The sequence below is a fragment of the Rhinolophus ferrumequinum genome, chromosome 15 (genome assembly GCF_004115265.2).
Source record: "Rhinolophus ferrumequinum isolate MPI-CBG mRhiFer1 chromosome 15, mRhiFer1_v1.p, whole genome shotgun sequence".
In the NCBI taxonomy this organism is placed as follows: Eukaryota; Metazoa; Chordata; class Mammalia; order Chiroptera; family Rhinolophidae; genus Rhinolophus; species Rhinolophus ferrumequinum.
In genome coordinates this window covers 29,578,760-29,604,662 of record NC_046298.1, presented here as the reverse complement: position 1 = coordinate 29,604,662, position 25,903 = coordinate 29,578,760, and the positions used below count along the sequence as shown (strand labels likewise).

The following is a 25,903-nucleotide window of genomic DNA, read 5'->3' as shown; positions in this document are numbered from 1 at the left end:
AGAATATTTTCATCACCCCAAAAAGAAACCCTAATTTTCAGTCACTCCCCATTCTTTTTCCCACAGCCCCTGGCAATCTCTCAGATACTTGCTGCTCTTTGGGTTTCCCTGTTCTGAACAGTGTATATAAATGGAGTTCTATGACATATGGTCTTTTGTGACTGGCCGCCTTCACTCAGCAGCATGTCTTTTAAAGGTCACTCGCATCCTAGCTTGTGTCCGTGCTTTGTCCCTTTTTATGGCTGAATAATATTCCATTGTATGGATAGACCTCATTTTGTTTTTTCACCAGTCGATGGACATTTGGTTTATTTCTAGGTGGTTCATCTTTTAACTTTAAATTCAGAGAGGGTAAAATGGGGTACCTTGTTTAATGTGCACTTGTGCAGTTATTTGTGAGGTGGCTGTCTTCAGGTTTGTTTACTAATTGCATTTTCTCTTGTGTGAAGTAGCTTTTCATTGTCTTGGCCCATTCTTGTACTGGAATTTAGGTTTTCTGTATCCATCTGGTCAAGATCTTTATATCATAGACAAATGAACCATTGTGTTTTGTGCAAAAAGTTCCCATAGATTTATTGTTTAGTTTTCTCTTTAATGTAGTAGTAGGTTTTATTTTAAGGGGGACGTTCTGTAAAAATTTCACATTTTCATCTAGTTGAATTTTGATCTTTTGTGATTTCTTTATTTGTTTCAAAAATTAGAAACTTATTCTTCCACAGACATAATAAAAATCTCAATTTTATTTTCTACCTGACTTCCCTTTTATGCTTGTTAAATATGTAATTTTTTCGTGTGTTGAGTTAATTTGATACGTGGTATAAGAAATGGATGAAAATTAACTTTTTTCTCAATTGATAACCAGTGATCTCAAGAGCGTTTATTAAAAATCCCTTTCCTTCCTCATTGTTTGTGATAATGTATCCTACAAATAATTTGTCTTCTTTTTCCAATTTGTTTTTAATATGCTGACTCACTTGGGGAGTATATTGTTGCTATCTGGCTTGTGAGGGAAATGAGTAATTTAGATTAGTTTGAAATACTGGTTATTGAACTATTATAAGGGCTCATTTATGTTTCTTCCAGATGGCCTCCTCTCATGCTTTCCTTTTCACTTTCCTCAAACCAATAAGAAACTGAAAGGGCAGTCATCTTGATAGTCGAGCCAGCTTTTCCTTTGGGAGTGCCATAAACCTCTATCTATCTGCCCAATTGCTGGCTTCAGAATTTGGTGACAGTTTTACATCCATGATTCCTTTCAATTCATGTGATGCTTTAAGCATTCGACTAATTGGGATCTCACCTCAAATCTGAGTGTTTTCATTTATTTAAATTCTCTATCAGATAAAAGTTTTCCATCAAAACGTGTCCCTTTTTGTTTTTTGTTTTTTTAAGCTTAGGGAAAAAATTCTCTTTAAAATTGGAGTCTGTCAGAAATAGTGGGATTCTAGAGTTTTCTGGTAGATAATGTTCTAGACATTCCATAGGCTACTTTGGGTATATGTTGCTTAGTATCTGTGTCCTAATTTCATTTTGCCTTATTTACAATACGAAGCATTTCTCAAAAACCACTGTAGGTCATTTAGGAATTGAGCATTTCACCTTAGCCTTTGCTTGTTTTTCTCCTGCAGCCTGACTGGCAGCCCTATTTACCACAGAACGGAGACAACATTGAAGTAGCTTTCTCTTACTCCTCGGTGTTATGGCCTTGGTCAGGCTATCTGGCCATTTCCATTTCTGTCACCAAGAAAGCGGCTTCCTGGGAAGGCATTGCTCAGGGGCATGTCATGATCACCGTGGCTTCCCCAGCAGAGGTGGAAGTAAGTGCATGCAGGGAAGGGCTGGTTTCTCTTGACCTTCACCCTAGCCTGCTGGAAGGGAGAGACAGGCTGAAAGCCGAGGGTCTCGGATTTGATGCACAGTTGGCAGACACCATTAGGCTTGAAGGCCCCGAGCGATGATTCCAGGGCCTGTAGAGCGGCTGGATTTGAAACGCCCGCTCAGGAATGATAGTGCCTCCGATTCTGTAGCTAAGCAGCAGCAGATAGGACTATTCTGTGCCCAAGTTCAAGCTCAAAATGATGGCAGACAATGGGTGTTCTCTCAGGGAATGTAGGGTGAATCCTATTTAGCACTAGTGTTTCAGGAACAAAGTGCTTTGAATTTTAAGTCTCAAACTCTTAAAAGAAGATTCCGAATGAAATTAATTGTGATACATGAAGGTTCCGTCCTACGTTTGTTGTTTTAGAAATTCTTGTTTTCAAATTGTTGGGGTACATAATAGAAATGACTTTTTAAATAGATAAATAGAAATGACTTTTTAAACCCAAGAACCTGAAAGTTTCTTCTGAGCATGAGTGGGGGGGGTTTCAAGTTTATTTTATTTAATTTTTAGTCAAAAAATGGTGCAGAACAGACTTCAACAGTGAAGCTCCCAATTAAGGTGAAGATAATTCCGGCTCCTCCTCGAAGCAAGCGAGTTCTCTGGGACCAGTACCACAACCTCCGCTATCCACCCGGCTACTTCCCCAGGGATAATCTGAGAATGAAGAATGACCCCTTGGACTGGTGAGCAGCCAGCCGCCAGACGCGACGCTCAGCAACACCCAATCTGTCCACAGCAGCACTGGGACTTGTCCCTTTGGGGAGCAGACGTTGCTCTTCACTGAGCCTGGGCTGCCATGACCCCCCCGACTTTTTAGGTCCTTGTTATGCTTTTAAGGCACCCTGCAGTTCTCCTTTCAGACTTTCATAATTGTGCAGTAAAACCCCTTGAATTTATCTTTAATTGCTCTCTTTTCCTTACTTCTGTAGAATCAGCCAGCAGATCCTTTCAGTTCTCCTTCTAGAACATGTCCTGACTCCTGCCCTTTCTGGCTGCCGCCTCTGTTCCCACTCTCATGCAGGCCATTGTCATCTCTTGCCTGGACGGTGTCGTTAGCCTCCTGATGAGTCACTGCTGCCATTCTTGCTCTCTTAAATCCCATCGTCCGTGCAGCAGTCACCTGAAAACAAATTCTGTCATGATTTGCTTAAAACTCCAGTGGCCGCCTGTCTAGACTTGTTTGTGTGCCAGACTTCCTGCTGTGTCCTCCTCAAGCCTCCAGACCCTGCCCTCTCACAACCCCTCCAGGGCATCTGGGCTGAGTCTCCTAGCCCATGTGCCAAGTTCATTTCTGCCTTAGTGTAAGTAAAGGAGTTGAGAACTGACCCTCAAGGTGAGGGGGAGAAAGAGCCTTGAAGATTTGAGCAGGACACTTGCAAAGTCATATCTGCTCTTTATAAAGATGTCTCTGGAAGTCAGATTGGAGAGGCTCAGACTAGAGACAGGTAGACAAAAAGTGGCTGAAGTTGATAGACTAAGGTAACGGCCATGGGCCTGGAGAGGAGCGCCTAGGTTCAGCCCACTGAGGAGCTGGACTCTGAAGGGCCGAGAGGTGAGGGGAGGCAGATAGAATGACCGCTGGGTCTTTTCATGGGGCAGTGGGGTAGGTGGCTTACATAGAACGTACAATAGGGCAATGAGCACATTTAGGAGGAAGAGGGATAGCAAGGGGATGAGGAGCAGTGATACGAGCTGAAGTGTACGTTGCCGTCTTAGTGCACTTGCCGCCTGTGGCTTGTTTCAGCACATCTGCGTTTCCATGCTGATTCTGTCAGCCGCAGGTGGCTGCTAACCATTTACACGTATGCCACCACTAAAGTGATGCTTCAGTGTATTTCTTGGGCCATTTCTTGTCATTTTATCTCCTTCATGCTCGTGCCATGTGCACGATTTCTTATTAACACCCATTTTACATGCCAGCCCAGAGAAAGCTGGTCTGAAAGGCCGACTCCTGCTTCTGTGCCAGTGGGCAGGCCTCCCCAGGCCTCTGCTGGGATGGAGCCGTGACCTGCAGAGGCAACCAACTTTCAGGAATTAACTGGTGAGATAGCCTTTGTTATGAGGAACGATTGAGCCTTCAGCGCCGGCGCTTGCTGTTTTTCAGGAATGGTGACCACATCCACACCAACTTCAGGGACATGTACCAGCACTTGAGAAGCATGGGCTACTTTGTCGAAGTCCTCGGCTCCCCCTTCACGTGCTTTGACGCTAATCAGTATGGTGAGCAGTACGGAGGTGCTGGCCAGGTGTTCTTTCTGCTTGCTTGGGTGTTTTGTGGAAAGTTGGAAAGGCGAATCACAGTGTAAATGAGAAGCCAGCAAAAGGAGCATGCGTGGGGTCTCCTGGTCCTAGTGGAGGCCAGAACGAGGCGCCAAGCAGAACAGCCCTACTTACCGCATTTCCCCAAAATAAGACCCAACCAGAAAATCAGCCCTAGGTTGATTTTTCAGGATGACACCCCCTGAACATAAGCCCTAATGCGTCTTTTGGAGCAAACATTAATATAAGACCCGGTCTTATTTTTGGGGAAACACAGTAGTGGTGACAGTGGGAACGTTCAGCTAAAATGCGACACTGTCAGGACGATGGGGGACAAGGACGTCTGCACAGTTTTATTTATTTTTCATTAAAAGCAACTCCAGCACTCTGTATTTTGCTTCTTCCCAAGTAAGTGAAATGTCTTTATGTTGGGCGTCACAAACGAAACCAGGCCACAGCCAGCTGGGGTCTGGACTGCGGGGCCCTGATCTTTTCTTTTTCACTCCCTTCTAAAGTGGTTCAGGGGCACAAACCAAAGCGTTAGAAGCCAGGAACTTAAGGTGCGGATGCCAGTAAAAGACGGATTTGTGAAACAGTGAGGCCCGCTGTTCAGAGGTGAAGTCTCTCCCAGCCTGGCACTTTATCCCCCAGGAACGCTGCTCATGGTGGACAGTGAAGAGGAGTATTTCCCTGAGGAGGTCGCCAAGCTGAGGCGGGACGTGGACAACGGCCTTTCCCTCATTGTCTTCAGTGACTGGTACAACACATCCGTTATGAGGAAAGTCAAGTTCTACGATGAAAATACGAGGTACTGATAGGAGTTGGTACTTGGATAAGAAGTTTGCCTTTTGGGGAATTAAATTCTACCTAGGAAACACGTAACGTGACCGTGTGGGCCTTTGGTGGTCTTTTCAGCTGTGAGAGACAGGTTCAGACGCTTGGTTAGCACAAGATTTCTCTTCATGTAGTAGAGATATTCTTGAAAGCTGCTTGAAAGGGAGCAAAATGCTCATTGATTCCAAGTACTAAGTCAAAGGGTTCATTGGGTTCAAAGGGTTCCTTGTTCATCTTAGCTACTTGAGCTTTAAATTTGTTTAGTTCTTTTCTATCTCCCATTGCTCTGTTACTGAATCTATACAAATTTAAATGCACCAAAGGAACTGTTATTTAAAGAAACCTTCCAGTAAATTAGTTGTTAATCAAGGATTCCCAATGTATTACGAATATGTCACCCCTATAATAGATTTTGGATTTTTTTCTTTAGGGTCTGTGATGGACTTCAGAAGCTTCTTTCTCATCTCTCTTTTGTTTTCTTTCTCATGTCTTTTCCTTCACTGACCTTCTCAAGGTCTAGGCTCTAAATGCAGTGCATTTATGTTACATAGAGTGCATTTCATAAATTTGGCTTTGATGTACTCTGCAAAACGGCTGAAGCATTTACGTTATAGTACTGCTCACACCCACACAGTTAGTTTCAGCTGAAAGCTGAGTGTGGATGGACTGGATTCTGGCAGAGGAAATTCAGTTTCATTGTGCAGAGAGTAAGCGTATGTGGAGTGTTTTAATTCCTTCTTTGTGCCTCCTTCTCACGTTCACAGGCAGTGGTGGATGCCAGACACTGGAGGAGCCAATATCCCAGCTCTGAATGAACTTCTGTCTGTCTGGAATATGGGGTTCAGCGATGGCCTGTACGAAGGGGATTTTACCTTGGCGAGCCATGACAGTAAGGTTTTGTGTTTGTGTTTTCATATTCCAGGCAATGCAAGAGCAGATGCAGTGTGTCTTTGAAGTCTAAGTTTCAGAGAATGATGTGATTCTGGAAGAGGCTGGGGTCCATGGAGAGAACAATTCCATGTCTTCACAGGGGACCGGAAGGCTGGGTGTTAACCACTCTAGTCCAGTCCAAATTTTTCAAATGAAAATATTGTATGCAAGCATGTCTAGTTTTAGTGCCATCTGTAAGGTGCTCTGTATCCTGTATGTTCCCAAATAAGGCACACCTCATAGATTCCTGATTTTTTATACAATTGTGTTTATGAAATAACTTTGCAAATTTTATTTGAGTAATTTCTCCACAGAGTAGTTTTGGGAGCTAGTTTCTAGAACATCTTGAGCACTGTTGTTATTACTGATTCTGCTCGTCCTGACTTAGTTGTTTCAAGTCTGTGACAACTCTGACTTCTGAAATCTATTCAGAAGCCTTATATTAATAGCGTTTTTTAACTTGAAGTTTGAGGTAATTCCTTTGTGACCAGGCAATAATAGCAGCTCCTCTCTTAAGATTTACAGTAATCTTAGAAAACATATAATGTCTAAAGAATGCATTTTAGGTAAACGAGTAGCTATTGATAAAATGTTCCGTGTTTCTATGGTCTCATAACTTTGAACAACTATTTTCTAGTGTATTATGCATCAGGGTGCAGCATCGCAAAATTTCCAGAAGATGGCATAGTGATAACACAGACTTTCAAAGACCAAGGTGAGGCATTGCTATTCATACGCTTTTGTTTTCTTCCTTTCTTTTTTTCTTTTCAATAATGGTTTTATTGCATATAATTCATGTACCATAACATATTCACCCTTTTAAAGTATACAGTTCAGTGATTAAATCAAACAGTTGTGCATTCATCACCACTGTCTACTTCCAAAACATTTTCTTTTCTTTTTTTTTTCATTGGGGAATATTGGGGAACAGTGTGTTTTTCCAGGACCCATAAGCTCCATGTCAAGTCGTTTTCAATCTGGTTGTGGAGGATGCAGCTCACTGGCCCATGTGGGAATCGAACCGGCGGTCTTTGTGTTATGAGCACTGCGCTCTAACCACTGAGCAAACTGGCCGTTCCAAAACAGTTTCATCACCCCCAAAAAGAAATCCCTATACCCCTTAGCATTTTTGTTTTGTTTTTGTTTTATAATTTATTTCCATACTATGTATATGGTACCTACTTTAGGCAAGACTTTTGGGTCGTGGCTCTGGGAGATGCAGAGATAGATAAGACAGCCTCTTGATGAATATTTGTAGATTTTTTTAAAAACTACTTTTAAAGTTGCTTAAATTTTTGTTACTGTTTGTGAATCATTCTGCTTTTATGGTTGCCAGATTTTACAACTGCAAGGTAGAATTTATTTTTAATTATCTAGAAAGGGTTGCTTTTTCCTTTCATCAAGACAAGGTCAGTCAATAGATCAGTGTTCATAGGGCTATATTTTAACTTCAAGCACATAAATAAATAATCATGTCTTCCTAGTCATTTGGCACAGTTTACCATGGGTTCGTGACTCTTTCTGAAATCGGTTTCTCACAGGGCAGTGTCATTTCTGGTACAGGTCTACACAGGGATGCCTGCAGTGGTTCCCTTGGCTTGTGACTTGTGGTAGCTTCTCATTTTGTTGAGGGAGAGGAATCAAAAGTAGATTTAAGGATGTGTACTTTATTTTGGGGTTCTGCTAGTCTGAAAATAAAATTAATCACCTTGAAATTTTTTTTAAGGAGTTTTTTTTTTTTTTTATCTCCACACAGGCTTTTATGAATAACCTTTTGGATACAAAATAGGAATTTGAAAATCTGGGTTATGTGGGATCAAAAAGGACCTTATTGTCAGAAACAAAATTCTGTCAAACCAGGAGGCCAAGTGGCAATGCAGTGTGTACTTGCCCCATTTCATCTGTTTTGCTGCTCTTTCCCTCCCCACAAAAAAGAATCTTGCTTTCTCTTGCACTCAGTTTCTAGTGGAATTATACACAGAGCAGGAAATGCTGCCCTTTTATAGTAGCTACAGACATGTTAGATGTTCCCAACATGGTAAATACTGGATTCTGATGAAGATGTGTGTCATCTAGTGCCGAGGAATGCATTTGCTTCAGGGTAGCAACTCTTAGATTATGTGATGACGTCACTGGCAGGTGCTGCCCATGGCGTTTATGCATCTTTGAGACATTAATCACTAGACATTAAAATTGTGCCATCTGTTTTGGCAGAGATAAGAAGGCTCTTGGAACATTTATATTTGTGAGATTAATGTAAAAATATCTTAAATCTAAATTTAAAATATGTGGCCATATATTTCAAAACTTAGTTATGTTTGTCCTAGCTTTGACTAATAAGACACAAAACTGGGTATCATCAGTATCTGTGATGACATCCATAGAGGTTCCTGCCTATGTGTTTAGCAGTAGCTGCCTGGCTGGCTGCACCTAGTGAATGCAGTCCAAGGACATAAACCTTTTAGCATAATAAGAAGGGACAAAAGCTTGAGGGTTTTAGGATAAAAAGAAAAAGTGGCACCTTTAAAATTACAAATACGATCACCATTTTAAAATTACATCACCATTTTAAGTAGAAATGAAAGAGGATATGGAAGTATATCGTGGACGTGAATTTGGCTAAAACCCAAATTAATGGCACTTAAGGCATTGTTTTCTTACCCTAAAAGTTTGCACTGTTGTGATTGAAGAGTAGATTTTGCTGTGTTTTCTTTAATTGTGACATGGACTAAATGTCAAGTTCAGTGGCAACTGGAAAATCACTTATTCCTTGACAAAAATTCTCATTGCTGTTTATATTGTGTTGTTTCAGGATTGGAGGTTTTAAAGCAGGAAACAGCAGTTGTTGAAAATGTCCCCATTTTGGGACTTTATCAGATTCCAGCTGAAGGTGGAGGCCGGATCGTGCTGTATGGGGACTCCAATTGCTTGGACGATAGTCACCGACAGAAGGGTGAGAACTGGTGCTGTGGCTGAAAAGTAGATTGTGCCTCATGACTTGGACATTCAAATCTTTTCTCCCCCTTTTCCCTGAAAAGGCACTGGTGAGGTGCTGGTAAATTAACAGAAACCCGCTCATGAGAGCCAGGCGCTGCTGGGGAAGTTGCCGCTGCTTTGATTGCTTGGAATATTTTGATAGGTATAGATAAGTCTGGACACATTTAATAAGCAAAACAAAACTGCAGTTACTGCCTCCTCTGCCTTCCCCTCCATGTTTGTTGTCCTGGCCGGTGGGTGCCAGCACCACTGAGTTTCCGTGGAGAGACCCTCTGCGGGTTTCACTGGTCTGCCCTCCTCAGCTTCCCCCTCTGGAGTCTGTATGTCGCTAGCCCTGCCGTGTGGTGTCCCTCTCAAGTCGGACACACTCTTTCCTGCAGGACCAGCACTTGGCTTTCCTCCCAGACGTGATTATTTATTTTGGCTGTTGTGAGCCTTCACAAGTGAGGGGTGTTTGGTTTCATCAGTGGTGGGGTGGGTGTCAGAGATGGGGCATAGTCCTTAGCACCCCTCCTCTTTTTCAGCATCTCTTGATGCGTCCTCTAAATTTGGAGATTTTGAGCTTGGACTTTTTCTTTTTCTCATTCTGTAAAGGAGGAAATGGAATGGTGAAAGTGTGACATGTTTTTGCCTGGCCACATGATGACAAAACCAAGACTAAAAACTAGTCTTCTAACTCCCTGGAGAACTGGAGCAGAGGGGAGGGTAGTGGGTTATATCCTCATATTTGCGAACAGTGAACGGGGTTAACTGGAAAGAAAGAGGCCACGAGAGCATGAACTGGGAGTGTGGTCAAGTCTCCCTCTGACTTGAAGTTGAAGCTGACTACATTCCTAGCATTTTATGTAAATCCTTAGAGTAGGATTGCTCTTTTTAAAAATCAGAAGTGAAGGTGAAAGTCACAGTTCAAAGAAGATGAATGTTTTATTTCCACAGAGATTTTCTTTTAAGACCTGGAGCCTCCTGCCAAGAGTCTTTATTAACATTTTAAATGCCCGAGGGGACTGTCCTGGTCCTTAAACTTCAAATGGCAGCATTGAGGACCTTTCAGAGGCTTCCCGCACCTCCCCAGAAAGCACTCTTTCCTGCAAGAAGTGCTTCCTGGTGTTGTATCTCGTGAGTCTCGTCTGGTCCAGGCTGGTGTAGGTGGGACTTGGAGTGGCAGATATGGGCAGAAACTGCATGCATGTGCTGATTCCAGGATTAACGAGCGTGCAGCATCTCCATCCTCCGAGAGAAAGGGTCCATCCATGTGGCTCTGTGAGGGGAGCTGTGATCACATCCCAGCACCTCCACTCCCTGTGATGTCTCCCCAGAGTAACCGAGGGCTTTCTGCTTCCATGCTTTGTGGGTGGGGCCCACTGTCCTAGAGGGCCCCCGAAATTGCTGGATTCTGCATTTGTGTTGACCTTGAGCCCACATCCCTGTGGAGCGCATGTGGTGGTCCTGGCTCTGCCTTCATGATGTAAATCTAGATCCTTCCCTCAGGACAGCCTTCGGGCGTTGGCAGAAGCTTTGGTGCCCTGTTCTCTCCCCTTGCCTGGAGCCCCATCTCTGGATGGTTCCTTTCTCAGTGGGTGTCACATGGTGTCGCTGTACCTGAATGAGCCCTGTTCTGTCCTCGTCATGAGGGACCCAAGCTGAGTGGCACTGGGGCAACTGGTCCAGCCAGGGCACAGTGCTGCTGACCTTCCCGAGCGCTGCAGCCGGCGGTGCAGCCCACGGCCAGGTCGTCTCTGTTGCTGGGCTCTGTGTCTGATGCTGACCGAGGAGAATGTGTTTCTCAAGAACAGGAGTTTACTTGGACCTAATCTTCTCACCTCCCATTTCCCCCCTCATTTGGGGGGCTAACTTCTATTCTCCGTTAAAAAACAATCGAATTCCTAAGCAGCCTGCTTGTTGAACCAACAGACTGCTTTTGGCTCCTGGATGCGCTCCTTCAGTACACGTCGTACGGGGTGACACCTCCCAGCCTCAGTCATTCTGGGAACCGACAGCGCCCTCCCAGCGGGGCAGGCTCAGTCACTCCAGAGAGGATGGAAGGTGAGTGGGCACGCAGGTACTCCGTGGGGGCATTAGGGGCAGCCTGGCTCAGGCTGCTTCAGGAAATGGTCGTGCCTGCCAGAGAACGGAGCCAGTCAGCGGGGCCGCTGACGGTTTTTCTAGTGACCGCAGGCGGAATGGTGGCCAGTAGCTCTAAACTACAGAAAGGGCTGTTCTCCCGTGAACAGGATGGATATGTGCTGAGGGTCTCTCGGGTGCCATGTGTTTTCCCATGCTCACTCCTAGGTCCCCACACTGCTCCGAGTTAACATTTAATGTCCCCCTTTCACAGACGAAGACCCTGGCTCCAGGGGGTCTTTGGTAAGAACAGTTGACATTTTTGAGCTCTCACTAGGTACCAGCCACTGGGTGGGGGTTGCTTTACACAGACTCCCTCACTGAGTCCTCTCGGAACCCTGTGAAAATAGATAGTATTCTTTCTAGTTCACCAGTGAAGAAACAGGAACTGAGGGAAGTTAAGGAACTCCTTGGGGCCACGGGTGGTGATGAGGTGGAGCGTGGAGAGAGGGTTCCGTGGGGTCCGTGGCCCCGCCTGCTTGCTGCACGGCAGGCTGGTCTGCGTGCTCTCGCGGACCAAGTGTCCCGATCCTCCCAGCACTGTCCACAGAAGGCTAGTGGCAGCAGTATTGGACAGCACAGATCTGAGAAATAAAAGAAATTTGGAAGTTTGGAAATGCAGATTATTTTTTTTTTGCATGGGAATTCAATAATTTCAAAAGAAAGATTTTTCCATGAAGCATTTCTACAGGTTGGATTCCTCAAGTACAGCCTGGTGCATGTAATCATGGTCAGGAAAGGGCGCCTGGCCACGGCCGTGCGTACGCGTGGCCACCTTCAGTGCAATGGCTCTTCTGCTCACTCCACTTTGGCAGTGAGCATGTGTCCCCGGGGCGTCCCCAGTCAGATATCACTCTTAAAGCACCTGGAGGCAGGTTCACAGAGCGTGTAGTGGGCCCATTGGCAGAAAACAGACAAATTGATGAAGCTTCATTTTTTACCTTTGCATCTTCGTAACGATCGTTGCCTGCTGTCTGTGTTGATGCCACCACAGGGAACCACCTGCACCGGTATTCCAAGGTCCTGGAGGCCCGTCTGGGAGGTCCTGAACCTCGGGCGCTGCCCGCCTGTCCGCACCTGTCGTGGGCCAAGCCACAGCCTTTAAATGAGACGGCGCCCAGGTTAGTGTCTTCCTGTGCTTTTCTACTCTTTCTGCAGGGTTTATGATTCATTACTTTTTTTTTTAATAAAAGAGAATGGAATTTTACTGACATTATTATTGAATAATCAAATCTTCTAGCGTGTCATTTTGTGCTGGTTATTTAAATTAGTGAGCCCCCGTATTGACCTTTAGAATTGTGCTCTCTGGTGGTGTTCTGCATAATTAGCATTTCGTTAGGTTTGGTCGATTCTTGCTTACAAAGCTGTGCTCTGACAGTGGTATCACTTGAACAGAAGCTCTGACTCCTTGGATTTGGGGTTCAGGAATTGAGTGCACCCTGTTGCGATGTTGATTCTGAAACATAGGCAGGTCCTTTGTGTGTCATGCACAAGGGGCTGGGACAGCTCAGAGTAGGTCTGGTTCTCAGGCGTCGCCCTGCCCAGGATGTGCGTCTGTGCCCTCCCTGTGCTGAGTGCTGTGCCTGGAACGTGACCGCCCACCACGGCTGGGTCGATGGACTGTATGTGGTGCTCACACGTTGTGGGTCTGCCTGCTTCTCCCTCTCACTGTCTAACTTGACCTCCTAATGTGTGTCATTTCCTTCCGGAAGCCAAAACTTGAGTTCCGTGGACAACATCCTGCTCTTTCAGGAGAATGGGGGCTTTTCCTGACTCGGGGTCCTGGCAGGATGAAGCAGCTGCTCGTGTCTCCGAGACAGCTATGGGGCCGTCCCCCACTCCCTCTCCTTTGAGCGATGTTGTGGAAACGGTCTTCCTCTCACAGGCAACACACCACACACACACTGGTGGCCAGGGCTCCCCCACAGTGCCGGGGCGGCAGGCTCCCCTCTGGGAGGCTCCTACCCTCTGTCCCCCACCAGGCTGCCCACTTTGCTCGGGGCTCAGTGTGTACAGGTGTTGGTGTGGCAGGGGACAGGGCACCACCCAAACGTGGATGCCTGTGACGGCCTGGAAGCCTCCTGTGCTTTCCTGTGGTCGGGCTCCGCTCGCTGAGCAGATGTTCTGGTTTAGAACGTGCCCAGAAGAAAACACTGCAGTCTTAGCCTCGTGACATTGTCTTCTCAGCAGCAGTGTTCTTCCTGGAACTTTAATTACTGAGTCTTTTCCATTCCAGTTAACAACCTGTCATTTAAAAATTTCTGAGAAGATGCTATTTTTACATCCCATCTATTTATAACCCGCTATTATCCGAGCATTCAAACCAGACTTCAATTCCAGCCGCGATCAGCAATTCATACTCATTGGACAACCGTTGTTGGCTCAAGTTCCTGAAACCCAGTTACTCTCCATGGTGTGGCTCAGGACTCGGAGAAACAGATAACAGTGTCCTTAGTCTCTGCGCGTCCACGTCAGATAATCCATGAAATGTCCACCTGGCCCATCAAGGGTGCTGATGCTGTACAGCTCATGGAATCTGATTTTCCTTCCTGTACACCCACCCACCAGGCTTCACCTTTACCTCACGTTTCACATCTTGTTGAATATTATCCTCAGTCCTCAGAGGCCTAGATCTAGTTCTACGTTCTGAATCTCTGAAGAGATTGTGAGACCGTGTCAGGCAGCTTCCGACAGCCCTTGAAAGGCCCAGGGTGTCCGGCAGCCCAGTGCTGAGTGCAAGTTTCCGGCCCATCTCTGAAGTGAAGGCTCATTTGCCCGGTGTCTTTGTTGAGCATCAGGTGTCCTTAAAGCTTTGCAGGGGTGTCCTGCCCACTGGGAACCCCTTCTGTCCTTCCATCAGAGCGTTGCGAAGTTCTCAAATGATCGTGTAGCGTGCCGTTCCCATGATTGCCTAACTAGACAGGGCCGTCACCAGATAATTAAATTCCAGAGCAGGATAGCACCCATTAGAATTAAAATATAGCCCCATATATATTCAACTAGAATCATAAAGCTTAAATGTCATCGATTTCAGAATTTAACATTGTCAGTTTAATTTTCAGACTGATTAAACCTGAACTGGAAAGTTAAATCATAAAGTAGAATAGCTTGTAATACTTGCTGGCATTTTCCAGGCGGTCACCCAGGCAGAAGTGCACGATGTAGTTTGTCTCTTTCCTACACAGAAATCCTCCTCACAGACCTGGCGCCGCCCCGCTTCCTGCTGACCTTTACCCCGATGGCCGACACACCTGAGCAGCTTTGCTGTCACTTGGCCAAACTCAGAGATAGGGCAACTATTTCCAAAAGAACGAGAAGCAGAAAAATGGGGAACTCATCATTTGCAAACATATTTAATTCCATTCCCTCACTTTAGCCAGACCATCCTCAGATTTTCCGTTGGCATTCTCTGCTCTTATCTAGGTGTCTGCTGCTCTTTACAGCATATCAGCCTCTCTGTTCTTTGGGTGTAAGTTGTATTGGCCTGAACAAGTTCCTCAGATCTCAGAATTAGTAATAACAGCACTGCCGGACAAGCCCGGCACGTTTCACAGAGCACGCGTGTTTTCTTTCTTCACCATCCTGGCTGCACCTTTGCTGCACTGGTTTGCATTCATTAGAAAGCAGGCTCTGCCAGCTCCAGTGTCTCCAGGACAGACCTCCGTGCGCCCTCAGCCTGGCCTGTGGCCACGCCCTGCCTTCAGCGCCTGCCGTCGGCCCCTGCCGTCCGCGAGCTCCTGTCTGAGGTTCATGTGTGGTTCCCTCCCAGCGCTTGGTAACGTTTCCCAGGTGGCAGTGTGATAAACCCAGTAGAACTGATCCCTGCTCAGGATACCAAAATCTCATGGGTGTGGACTTGATTTTGACATTTCTGTCTCAGGACCTGGAAGTTGTCACTGTGGTTGTTAGGCAGTTGTATGTAGGGAGATGCAGATGGGATGTCATTGGACATTTCTCTTTAAATCGCTTTGTGTCTTAGGTGTTGGCTGAGCTTCCTAGGCTAGTACTGTTACTTATTTTTATTTTGTTTTTATCCATCTTCCTGAAGTAATCTTTGGAAACATCAGAAGTTACTCTCCATCGACCTGGACAAAGTGGTATTACCCAACTTTCGATCGAATCGTCCCCAAGTGAGACCCCTGTCTCCTGGAGAAAGTGGTGCCTGGGACATTCCTGGAGGTCAGTCCTTAGGTGCTTCATTATTGTGCGAAGTCGTAGTGTAGTTTGTTCAAAGTTGTCTCCCTCCCTCCCCCAGGCAGTGGGCCAGATGGTTCCATCTTTGCCTTCTTGAGAGCCACTGTGGTCCTGGCTTTCCTCGGGGTATGAGTCACCAAGGCCAGAAGCAGGCCGAAGAAATTAACACTCCATAGCCCCCCTCAGAAAATCCTACGATCATTGTCAAATTTGAATTTCTTTTATGATGGCCTGTTACTACACTTAAAATTTTCCAACAGAGTAACTTGTACATTCTTATTTAAGTTCTGCAAACAAACATGCATTGTGTACCCCAGGGGGGCCTGGCATCAGCTGGCGTGGGTCCCAGCCAGGGGCTGTAGCCTGAATCCTGAGCCCAGAAGTGTCCACCAAGTCTCTGCCCTACCTGCGTGCGACTTCATGGGGCTGGGATCTCAGATTCAGGTTAGCTGATTCTGTCCCCTCACCCCAAGTGACATCAAATGTACCCTGTACAGATACTGGCTTTTGGCCTGACCGGCCTGTCTGGGACAGGTTCTCCCTGACCTGGGAGCGCTGCTACCCAGTCATTCCAACAGAGTGTGGGCAGCTCTCACTCTGGAAACCCCTGTGCTCCTCCAAGAGTTTATGACTCCCAACGGGGGTTTCTTCTGATTCCAGGAATTGGACAGAAACTCGGGGGATCAGAAAAGGGTACCCCACCCCATGCAGTCCAACCCTGGGAACTTTGCGAGGGGACGCCAAGCTCCTGAGGGCCTGCCTGCAGGTCATGTGGTGCACTGAAGACAGTTAATCCTGGAATCCCAGCAGTCCTGTTACAGTCATGTTGGCTCTAGATCCCGGGGTCTCCATTGGCCACTCTTAGTTCCTGACCAGTGTCTCATCTGTGGAAGGCTTTCCCAGGAGGGTGGCGCACGGCCAGCTGTCCTTACCTCCCTGCCTGGCCTTCTCCCTCTTCTTCCCACTCAGCTAGTATAACACCAGCAGTTCCTCTCCTCCCCACATCCAGACTCATCCATCTTCCATTGTTTCTAAACAAAAAGCAGCTCTGGGCAGCCCTGTTGTAGATTGTGTGCGACAGAACAAAGGCCAGTCCTGGTCTCTGTCTGAGGTGAGGGGCAAAGACCTCACTGCACACCCCCCGCACCCCCACCCCGCCATACACACAGGAGCTGCTAATCTGAGAATGCAGCTGTAGGTCGCTCTCATTCATTCTCTGCTAATGGCCTGGCTTACTTCAGCTAAAGTTTAAAAATTATGTTTGCTCTGCAAGCCCGGCTAATGAAATTAGCCAGCCTTTCGTTGCCAATGAACCTGCCTCTCATGGGAGAAGGGGCTGTGGCATTCCTGATGTCCCCTGCTGTCCTCTTGCAGGGATCATGCCTGGCCGCTACAATCAAGAGGTGGGCCAGACCATTCCCGTGTTCGCCTTCCTGGGGGCCATGGTGGTCCTGGCCTTCTTTGTGGTACAAATCAACAAGGCCAAAAGCAGGCCGAAGCGGAGGAAACCCAGGGTGAAGCGCCCACAGCTCATGCAGCAGGTCCACCCACCGAAGACCCCTTCCGTGTGACGTCAGACCGCCGACCGTGAGAGCCAGAGAGAGCCTTTCGTGATGGCCCTGGTGGGCAGGCGTTGCTGTGGAGTCTCCAGAGGGGCCGCCCGCTTAGAGGGACTGGGTCTTCATCTTCAGGGGTCTGAGAGTCTGTTCTAAACGGGCTTCCCCTGTGGTGCACAGAGGTTCGCGTACATCCGCAAGTGTCTCGACGGGCCTGCTAGAGGGGCTCCTGCTAGAGGGGCTCCGAGGCTCAGCCTCCGGAGCGACAGCAGCCACTGCTGCACCAAAGACCTGGAGAACTAAGGCTGTCTGCGGCCTCCTGACCGGGGAGGATGTACTTTTAAACAACGACACACTCTGACCAAGCTAAGATGTGCTCATTAAGGCTATTTTCTATATTTATTGTTGGGAAAAAGTCACTTTAAAAACTTGTGCTATTTGGAAGCAAAGCTATTTTTTTTGTCAATGGAATGCAGTTTTTTACTATTCCATCATGAGGAATAACACAGATTCTGTGATCTCCTTTTTGATGAAAGGACAGACTGAGATTTGAAGGCAAATTGCACAGATCTGTGAAACATAGACCTTCGCTTTATTTTTATAAGTCTCAACTGCCATCATGTTTTGTAATTTGGGGTCTTGATTTCACCATTGTCGGTGAAGAAAATTTTCAATAAATATGCATTACCTGTATGAAGCTGAAAAGAATTGTGTCACTGGCTCTTTTTCCACCTGTCCCATTTCTCTTTGATGACAACCTGGAATGGGTTCTGAGTCAGCCGGCTCGTTTTTGTGGAGATGTAATTCACGTACTATAAAAACCTCCCTTTTAAAGTGTACAATGTAGTGGTTTTAGTATATTCGTAGGTTGTACAGCCATCACCCCCAGAAATCCAGAACGTTTTCATCACCCCCAAAAGAAACCCTGTACCTGTTAGCAAGTCATCCTCTCTGTTCCCTTTCCCCAAAACCCATGGCACCCACTAATTTGCTGTCTCTATGGATTTGCTTATTCTGAACATTTCAAAATATAAATGGAACCATATAATATATGGTCTTTTGTGACTGGCTTCTTTCACTCAGCATGTTTTCAAGACTCACCCCAGATTGTAGCAGGTCGGTACTTTGTTCCTTTTTATGGCAGGATAATATTCCATTGAATGGATAGACCTTGTTTCGTTTATCCATTTCTCAGTTGATAGACATTTGAGTTGTTTCCGGTTTTCGGCTACTGTGAAGAATGCTGCTCTGAGTGTCTGTGTACAAGTGTTGCTGTGGACGTAAGTTTTCATTTCTGTTGGGTAGACACCTAGGAGTAAAATCCTACAGCTCTTGTATAACTGTTGGAGTTGCTGCCAAACTTTTGTTCCCCAAGTGCCTGCCCCGTTTCACGTTCCTGCCAACCCTGCTTGAGGGCTCCGGCTTCTCCACGTGCTCACCAACACTTGTGACTGTCCGTCTTTTCGATTCTGGCCGTCTTAGTGGCTGTGAAGTGCCATGTGGCTTTGGTTTGTGTTGCCCTAGAGACTAATGACATGGAGCGTCTTCTCATGTGCTTGTTGGCTATATGTGCATGTCCTTTGCAGAAATGCCTGTTCAGAGCCTTTGCCCATTTTTCAATTGGGTTGTCTTTTTATTATTGACTTATAAGCGTTTTTTGTATTTTCTAGGTACAAGTCCTTCATCAGATACATGACTTGCAAATACCGGGTGCCAAAAAAATGTATACACATTTTAAGACAGAAAACAACCGTATTAATGTATGCTGATAACAAAAGATGAACATGTGTATACATTTTTTTGGCACCCCCGGTATTTTCTCTTGTTTTGTCTTTTTCACTTTCCTGATGGTATTCTTTGAAGCATAAAATTTTTTCATTTCCATGAAGTCTGTTTTGCCTACGAGGTATCATTTCTAAGTAACCAATATAAGGCAGCCTGTTAATTTTTAACCCCCGCTTGACCAGTTTTTTCTCTATTCTGTCCGAATATCAGCCTTCACGTCACAGGTGAGAATGAACTGAATGGAAAGGAGGCAGGCAGAGGCCATGTGAGATCGGGCTGATGAGGTTCTGGAAAGAAAAAGGCCCAGGAGAAGGGACAAGGGAGGAGCCACTAAGGCCCAACTCTCCTGTGACGGGTTTTCCTTGGCAGGTCGCATTGGTGACCTTGTACTTTGAAATGTACTTCGTGGCTGCTGCTGCTTTGCAGCTTTGGAGAAACTGCTGAGGGCCCCACAAAGCAGCCCGAGAACAGGCATTCAGGCTCACAGTCGCGTGTTGTCCTCAGAGGTGGGTCATGGATCTGCGTGTAGCCTTTACGTGTCAGAATGAGGGGCTCGTGCACTGGTTGTCAAAGGGGCTTATCCCCCTGCCTACCCTCCAGGTGCGGACAGCGTGCCATCTCTGTGAAGGCCAGGGTCACGGCCCATCCTTGTCCCCCCAGAGAAGGAGGACATGGCCCCAGCGTAAGACAGCAGGTCCCGGGGCTGGGACACGCTGCAGTGCCCTTTCTCAGGGCAGCACATCTCGATTTCACTAGAGAAACCTGAAATCTAGAGTATGTGACATCTCCTCGTTTTAATGTTGGCAAATGACTGAACTAGAGAAAGCTTTGTATAAACTACACAAGGCTCCATCTCCATTGTCGTCGTCCAAACACGTTAGGCTGGTGATTGTGGAATGACGTCGTAGAGCCCACGCTGTGAGCTGGGCATTGAGTCCCCACGCTGGCTGCAGTTGCAGGTTCACTTGTCCCTCTGGGGACTTGGATGCCTCATCCCTGAAAGATGGAGCTTGGACCTGGGTTGTCCCCCTGTTCCTACCCGAAGTCTGCGTCTACATATGTCACTTGCCTTTGGGACCCACTCTCCTGCCCCACCCCCTTCCTGTGCCAGGGTTGCTTGCTGCCCTGTGTGCTCTGTCCGTTTAGATGGGGTGGCCCTGCCAGCCCAGGACCAAGCACACTAAGGGCAATTTTAGGGTGCTCCTTTCGATTTGGGCATCTGAAGAGTCACTTAGTTGGGACAGGAGAGGCTAGAGAGGGACAAGCACGGACACTGAGACATTAAGTCCAGAGCAGAAGAGGGCTGTGAAGGTACCAAGATTTTTAGGGACCTGTGGTTGCTGTGGCTCCAAGAAGGGGAGCTGCATGAGGGACAACCTAACAAGGTGAAGTTCAGTGGCAGCCCTGAAAGACTGTGGTTGGTCTTTGACTAAAGGGCAGCTCTGTGTAGTCCTGAGGCCCTTGGCATATGGACAGGGGTGCCGGGAACCGTGTGACGTGCCTGCTAGAGGGGCTGCGGTACTCGGGCAGCCCGGAGAGATGGGCTCAGTACCTGCCAGAATCACACAACTAGCAGTGCAGGCAGGACTGGAACGAAGCCTGAGTACCTAAGCTCTGTCCGTCCTGCCAGCATCCACACGATGTCCTACGTCTGCGTCACTTCAGGGACAGGGACACACTTGGGAGGATGACTGGACAAGGGGGCCTTGGGACAGAGTCATGGGAGGAAGGAGCAGATGAGATTGAGTAGGAGAGAGAAGTCTCAGGTGGGGAGAGCGCCCACAGACGGGAGTAAATCTGTGGGAAGACCCGCTCGATGGGATCCGGCGTGCAATGCACTGTCCAAGGAGAGAGACCTTGGTGGGTGGTTGCCTTGGGATACCCGGGCCTCCTGGGAGGAATGTTCTAGAGAGGATGTCACCAGCCAGGGCACAGGAACTCCCGCCCTGGCCCTAGACTCAGACTACTTGGGGTCTCCTTCCAGCCCGGCCTCTTCCTGCTCATGGGGTTTAACTGAACAATGCATGGAGCCATGTGCCATCATGCAGCCACATGCCTGACAGAGCCCGTGCCCAGTCTGTCAGGTGGTCCCTCACAGAGACAGATGCACCTGAAGGCTGTGGGCTCACGTCGGGCCAACTTTCTGCTTTGAGGGGACCATTTCTTCTGGTGTGCACTCACATTGTCCTGGGGAACAGTTACATCTTTTTTAAGAACCAGAGAAAACAAGCAACCAACCCACCACAACTACAGATAGACCTGGGGGTCCACAGGGTCCTGGGGGACCAGGAAGGGCCAGACGTGAAGGTCGGGCCCAGGACTCCTCCCTAACCATGCTTTCCCCTGAGAGTCAGGTGGGGCTCTGACGGAAGGGAGCTTGAAGGTGCTGCATAGAGATGAGCCAGAAACGGGGACCACTGGGTACCCCCGCCCCATCCTGTGTTACCCACGGGTCCCCCTGCCCGTGCACTTGTCCATCTCGTGCTCCCACAGGGGCAGGCCCCATGCCCGATGACTCTGAGGAACACACAGGAACGGCCCTACAGTTGGTGAACCTGCCACACTGAGTCTGCTGAGCGCTCACCTGTAAAATGGACGAGTCTGGAAACATCACACTAAGTCAGAGGAGCCAGACACTAAAGATCACACAATATATGAGTCCATCTATGTGAGTACAGGCAAATTCAGGGACAGCAGATTCGTGGTTCCGTAGGGCTGGGGGAGGGGGAGACGAGGAGTGATAGTTAATGGGGACAGGGTGCGATCCTTTTGGGGCGCGATGAAAATGTTCTGGAACTAGAGGTGATGGTTGCAAAACACTGCGAATGTACTTGATGCCACTGAACTGTCCGCTTCAAAATGGTGAATTTTATGCTCTATGAATTTTACCACCCAATCTCCCCAGGGGATTCTTGTAAATAGGCCAGGTGGGAGCCCCTGGCTTGGAGAGTGGGAGAGGTTCTGGGGGTCAGGACCAGGTGATGAATGAAGCCCCTGCAAGGGCTCCGTGCCCCTGAGCTGGCCCTGCTCAGCGTCCGGTCCGGCTGCTCAGTCCGCCATGGGGTGTCCTTAGGATGCAGGGGTAGCAGGGAGGTGAGCGTTCAGACTGTAGGAAGACGCTTCCTTTCCCTTCCAGGTACCATTCCATCTTCCTCACCCAGAGTGGGACTCCATCAGAACTCTGGCCCCAGCCTCCCATCAGCGGGAAGGGGACAGCAGAACTTGGCACGGCCAGTGGCCTTGGGCCGTGTCTCCCCTGGAAGCTCCAGCGTGGGGAGTGGGTGCAATCAGGGGGCCTCCAGCAATCAGAACTCAGGCTGCTGGTGTATCGGTTTCCTGTTGCCTCTGAGACAGGTTACCACAAATTTGTGGCTTAAAACAACACATTTATTCTCCTACAGTTCTAGAGGTTGGAAGTCCAAAATCAGTCTCACTGGGCAAAAATCAGGTGTCAGCAGAGCTGGTTCCCGCTGGAGGCCCCAGGGGAGATCCACTTTCCTGCCTTGTCCGGTTTCTAGAGGTTTCCCAAATTCCTCAGCCCGTGGTCCCTTCCCCCATCTTCAGTGTGCATCGCTCCAACCTCTGCCTCTGTCACCACATGACCTCTCTGACCTCTGACCCCTTCTGTGTCCCTGTTTTGAGGATACTATGATCACATTTAGGGCCACTCAGATCTTCCAGGATCCTCACCCCATCTTAAGATCCTTCTTACTTTCACCTGCAAAGTCCTTTTTGCAATGCCAGTTCACATACAAAGGGCTGACAATTAAGTTCAAGAACTCACCCTAGAAAAAGTGCTACATACCTCCTTGCTGAATATCACTACATTCACCTTCGAAATACTCCCCTTGGGAAGCTGTGCACCGATGCCAGTGCCTGGTCCACCCTTCAAAGCAACTTTGGAACTCTCTTTCTGGAATGGCCATCAGAGCTGTCATCGTATTACCCTTGATGTCCTGACCTCTGAATGTCCTGTCCCCACCTCTGAATGTCCTGTCAATATTTCCTGTATCTTCGGGTAAAGAAAGAAGTCATTGGGGGCCAGATCAGGTGAGTAGGGAGGGTGTTCCAATACAGTTATTTGTTTACTGGCTAAAAACTCCCTCACAGACAGTGCTGTGTGAGCTGGTGCATTGTCGTGATGTGAGAACCATGAATTGGCAAAAAGCTCAGGTCGTCTAACTTTTTCATGTAGCCTTTTCAGCACTTCCAAATTGTAAACTTGGTTAACTGTCTGTCCAGTTGGTACAAATTCATAACGAATAATCCCTCTGATATCAAATAAAAGAAAGGTAAGCAACATCGTTGCAACAAGTTCACGAACTTAATTGTCACACCTCGTATTCACAGGTTCTGGGATTAGGATGGGGCCGTCTTTAGGGGCCATCACTCAGCTGACCATGCTGGATTTCTCTCTCCCTGGGCTGTCATGCGTTTCCTGCAGGAGGACTTAGGTCCCTGGTTAACTGCCACAGGTGGAGTTGCCTTAAAAAGTCCACCATTCCCGTCATCTGAAGACCTTGAGACTTTGCACCGTCAGGAGTCTGGCTCACTCCACCCAGCATTTCCTAAGGCCCCCGGGGCAGAAAACCGCAGCGAAAAGAGGGGGCTGTGGGCTCAGGGACACAGGCCAGACAGGGTCCCTCCCCGCTCAGAACTGCTGTTTTCCACTTGATGGACACGCTGGCATCTCCTGGGGAGCTTTACAGAAATCCCAAAGCCTGGCTACGCCGGATCAACTTCATCTGCAGCCCTGAGAGGGTGTCTGGCGTCGGGTGTTCTTGTATGGCCGAGGTACGGAACGCTCAGCATCAGGCAGAGGGAAAAAACATGTAAGTGCCGGTCACGGGGTTTGATGTGTACTTGTTTCAACAACAGGTAGCAAGCACTGCTCACTTCTGTGAGCACATTCTCACAGAACCCTTGTGACAGCCCTACAGAATACGGATGTTGTAACCCCATTTCTCAGGTGCCCCAGCGAGGCCCTGATGAAAGCCCGTGAGTGACCAGGTCGCCATTCGGTCCCATTTTGGCTCCTGAGACCTGCCCTCATCTGTCTTCCAGAACTTTCTATCACACCTCCAGGAAAACAAGCCAAGGTCACCGTCTCCTGGAAGTTCCTCACCTGTCACGGGACCCATACTCTGTGGAGAAGGAAAGGAGGGACCCCCCAGGAACAACCCTTGATGATGGTTGCTCCCCTGGTGGGAGAAGGGAGAAGGGAGACGGCTCCCAAGTGCAGGCACCGGGCTAAGCCACCGCCTGCCTCGTCCTCAAGGGTGCTGATGTGCCACCTCAAGCTTTCCTGTGCAGCACAGCGCCCGCCGCCCACACAGATGGGGCCCCACAGGGTGCCTGTCTGCTGCCACGAAAGGTCACCCAGCCCTGGGATGCCTACAGAGAGAGCATATCAAAGCCCCTCAGAATTAAGAGGTTTTCCTAGTGAGTGGAATTTCACAGCCTGGTGGCCAATTTCTCAGTCATGCACACTAATGGGCAGCTAATGAGGGACCCGGGCAGGGACAGGGAGCTGAGATTAAGGAGTACAAAGCCACAGCCCGCTGGTCTTTCTGCCTCAGGGGCGGCTTTGGGGAAGAAAGTAGATGGTCGGGCTGCACTGGAAGGCCTGAGAGCCCGCATCTGCCAGCTGCTGCACTGCACGCCCCCCTATTCCAGCCCCTCTTCCCCACCGTGCCCACGCCAACCTCAGCCCCTGGTGCAGCAAGAAAGGCCTTTCCCTGGTGCCCTGACCTGGGCCTTCACCCAGGAGACTCCAACCCCGGAAAACCTAGGCCTTCCTGGGAGCATTGGCTCGTCTCCCCGGCTGAGCCTTCACACAGGGACTCCCCGCTCCCCAACCTTTTACCATAGGTGCACAGACTTGTCAGCTCCTGCACCTCCTCCAAGAAGCTCCTCCAGGTTCCCCTCCCTCCGGGAAACTCATGGGCCACTCCCTCTCCCATTGGACCTTGTGGTCGTCTAGTCTGATCTCCCCATGGTCTATCCCCTCCTCCAGAACAGAGACCTTCTCTTCCACCTCTGAATCCCCAGGGCCTGGCATGCAGTAGGTGCTCAGTCAATCCGTGTTTGTCAAATGACTGTCTATGATTGAGAATACAATCAGGCCCCAGATACATAAGGAGTAGTGTAGGGTGGCCCCTAAAAGATATGTCTGTGCCCCAGAGCCTGTAGATGTGACCTTCTTTAGAAAAAGTATATAATTAATCCTTCGTTAAATTAAGGATCTCGAGATGAGATCAGCCTGGAATATCTGAGAGGGCCTAAATCCAATGACCAGTGTCCCTATAAGAAAAAGAGAGGACACAGACACAGGGAGGCAGAGATTGGAGTGATGCGGCCATAAGCCAGGAATTGCCTGGAGCCTCCAGGAGCTAGAAGAGGCAGGAAGGATCCTCCCCTAGAGCCTTTGGAGGGAACGGCCCTGCCCACACCTTGCTTCAGACTCTGGCCTCCAGAACGGTGAGCAGATACATTTCTGTTGTGTTGAGCCCCTCAGCTTGTGGCAATTTGTGACAGCAGATTCAGGAGATTAATACATGGGGAGAAACCATGCCACTTTCCTTTCTTCTGTGTTTTCTGGAGTCTGTATTTATCCCATCATTCATTCACTCATTCAGCACTTCCTGTCCCGGGTACCATTAGAGTGAGGGCGGGGGAGGGAGGTGGGAGACAGCATAACATCACGGGCTTTGAGATGACACACATTGGGGGCTAAATCCCAGCCCCTGTGAGCCACTGGCTTCACCTGTCTGAGCCCAGCTCCTGCTCTGTGCAGTGTGGCCATGGTGACACCCCCTCGGGATTCAGTGTGAGGACATCTAGCACTTGCTGGGAGTGCGTGATCACACTGAGCCCGGCTCCCGTGGTGGCAGCGACCATGCTGCCGGAGGTGTGGTCCAGCTTGGAGCTCCTGGCCAGTCCCGCTCTCTTGTCACCGGTGCATGCTGGGATGCTGTCCACACCGCAGGCCCAGCGCTTACTGACCACCTGCTGTGTGGCGCCTGCAAAGGTACAAACAGTCTGTGGCAAAAACATGACACAGTCAGCGGGTTAAGACCATTAGAAAACACATGGGAAGAAAAGTGTGGGGCCAAGCTGATGCCCCACAGATAAGGGCTAATTGGGTGAGGCACTCGGCACTGAAGATGTTTAACTGAAAGCAGCTATTCTCAAAGTGAGATCCCTGGCAAGCAGCATCAGCACCACCTACCGAGTTTCCCCGAAAATAAGACCTAGCCGGACAATCGGCGATAATGGGTCTTTTGGGAGCAAAAAAGTTAATGTAAGACCCAGTCTTATTTTACTATAATATAAGACTGGGTCT

The 25,903-nt window shown here is 48.3% G+C and overlaps 1 protein-coding gene across 1 annotated transcript in view; it reads left to right on the top strand.

Moving 5' to 3' along the window:
- MBTPS1 (membrane bound transcription factor peptidase, site 1) overlaps window positions 1–17,478 on the top strand; it is a 55,099-nt gene extending 37,621 nt beyond the window's left edge. The window contains exons 13-23 of the mRNA XM_033127962.1: window positions 1,629–1,817; window positions 2,393–2,565; window positions 3,987–4,102; window positions 4,793–4,949; window positions 5,740–5,864; window positions 6,543–6,620; window positions 8,718–8,858; window positions 10,814–10,945; window positions 12,018–12,144; window positions 15,072–15,202; window positions 16,592–17,478. Of these exons, the coding sequence (XP_032983853.1) occupies window positions 1,629–1,817; window positions 2,393–2,565; window positions 3,987–4,102; window positions 4,793–4,949; window positions 5,740–5,864; window positions 6,543–6,620; window positions 8,718–8,858; window positions 10,814–10,945; window positions 12,018–12,144; window positions 15,072–15,202; window positions 16,592–16,788 (1,566 nt within the window). The 3' untranslated portion in view covers window positions 16,789–17,478. The remainder of the gene's footprint in view (window positions 1–1,628; window positions 1,818–2,392; window positions 2,566–3,986; window positions 4,103–4,792; window positions 4,950–5,739; window positions 5,865–6,542; window positions 6,621–8,717; window positions 8,859–10,813; window positions 10,946–12,017; window positions 12,145–15,071; window positions 15,203–16,591) is intronic.
- The last annotated feature ends 8,425 nt before the right edge of the window (window positions 17,479–25,903 follow it).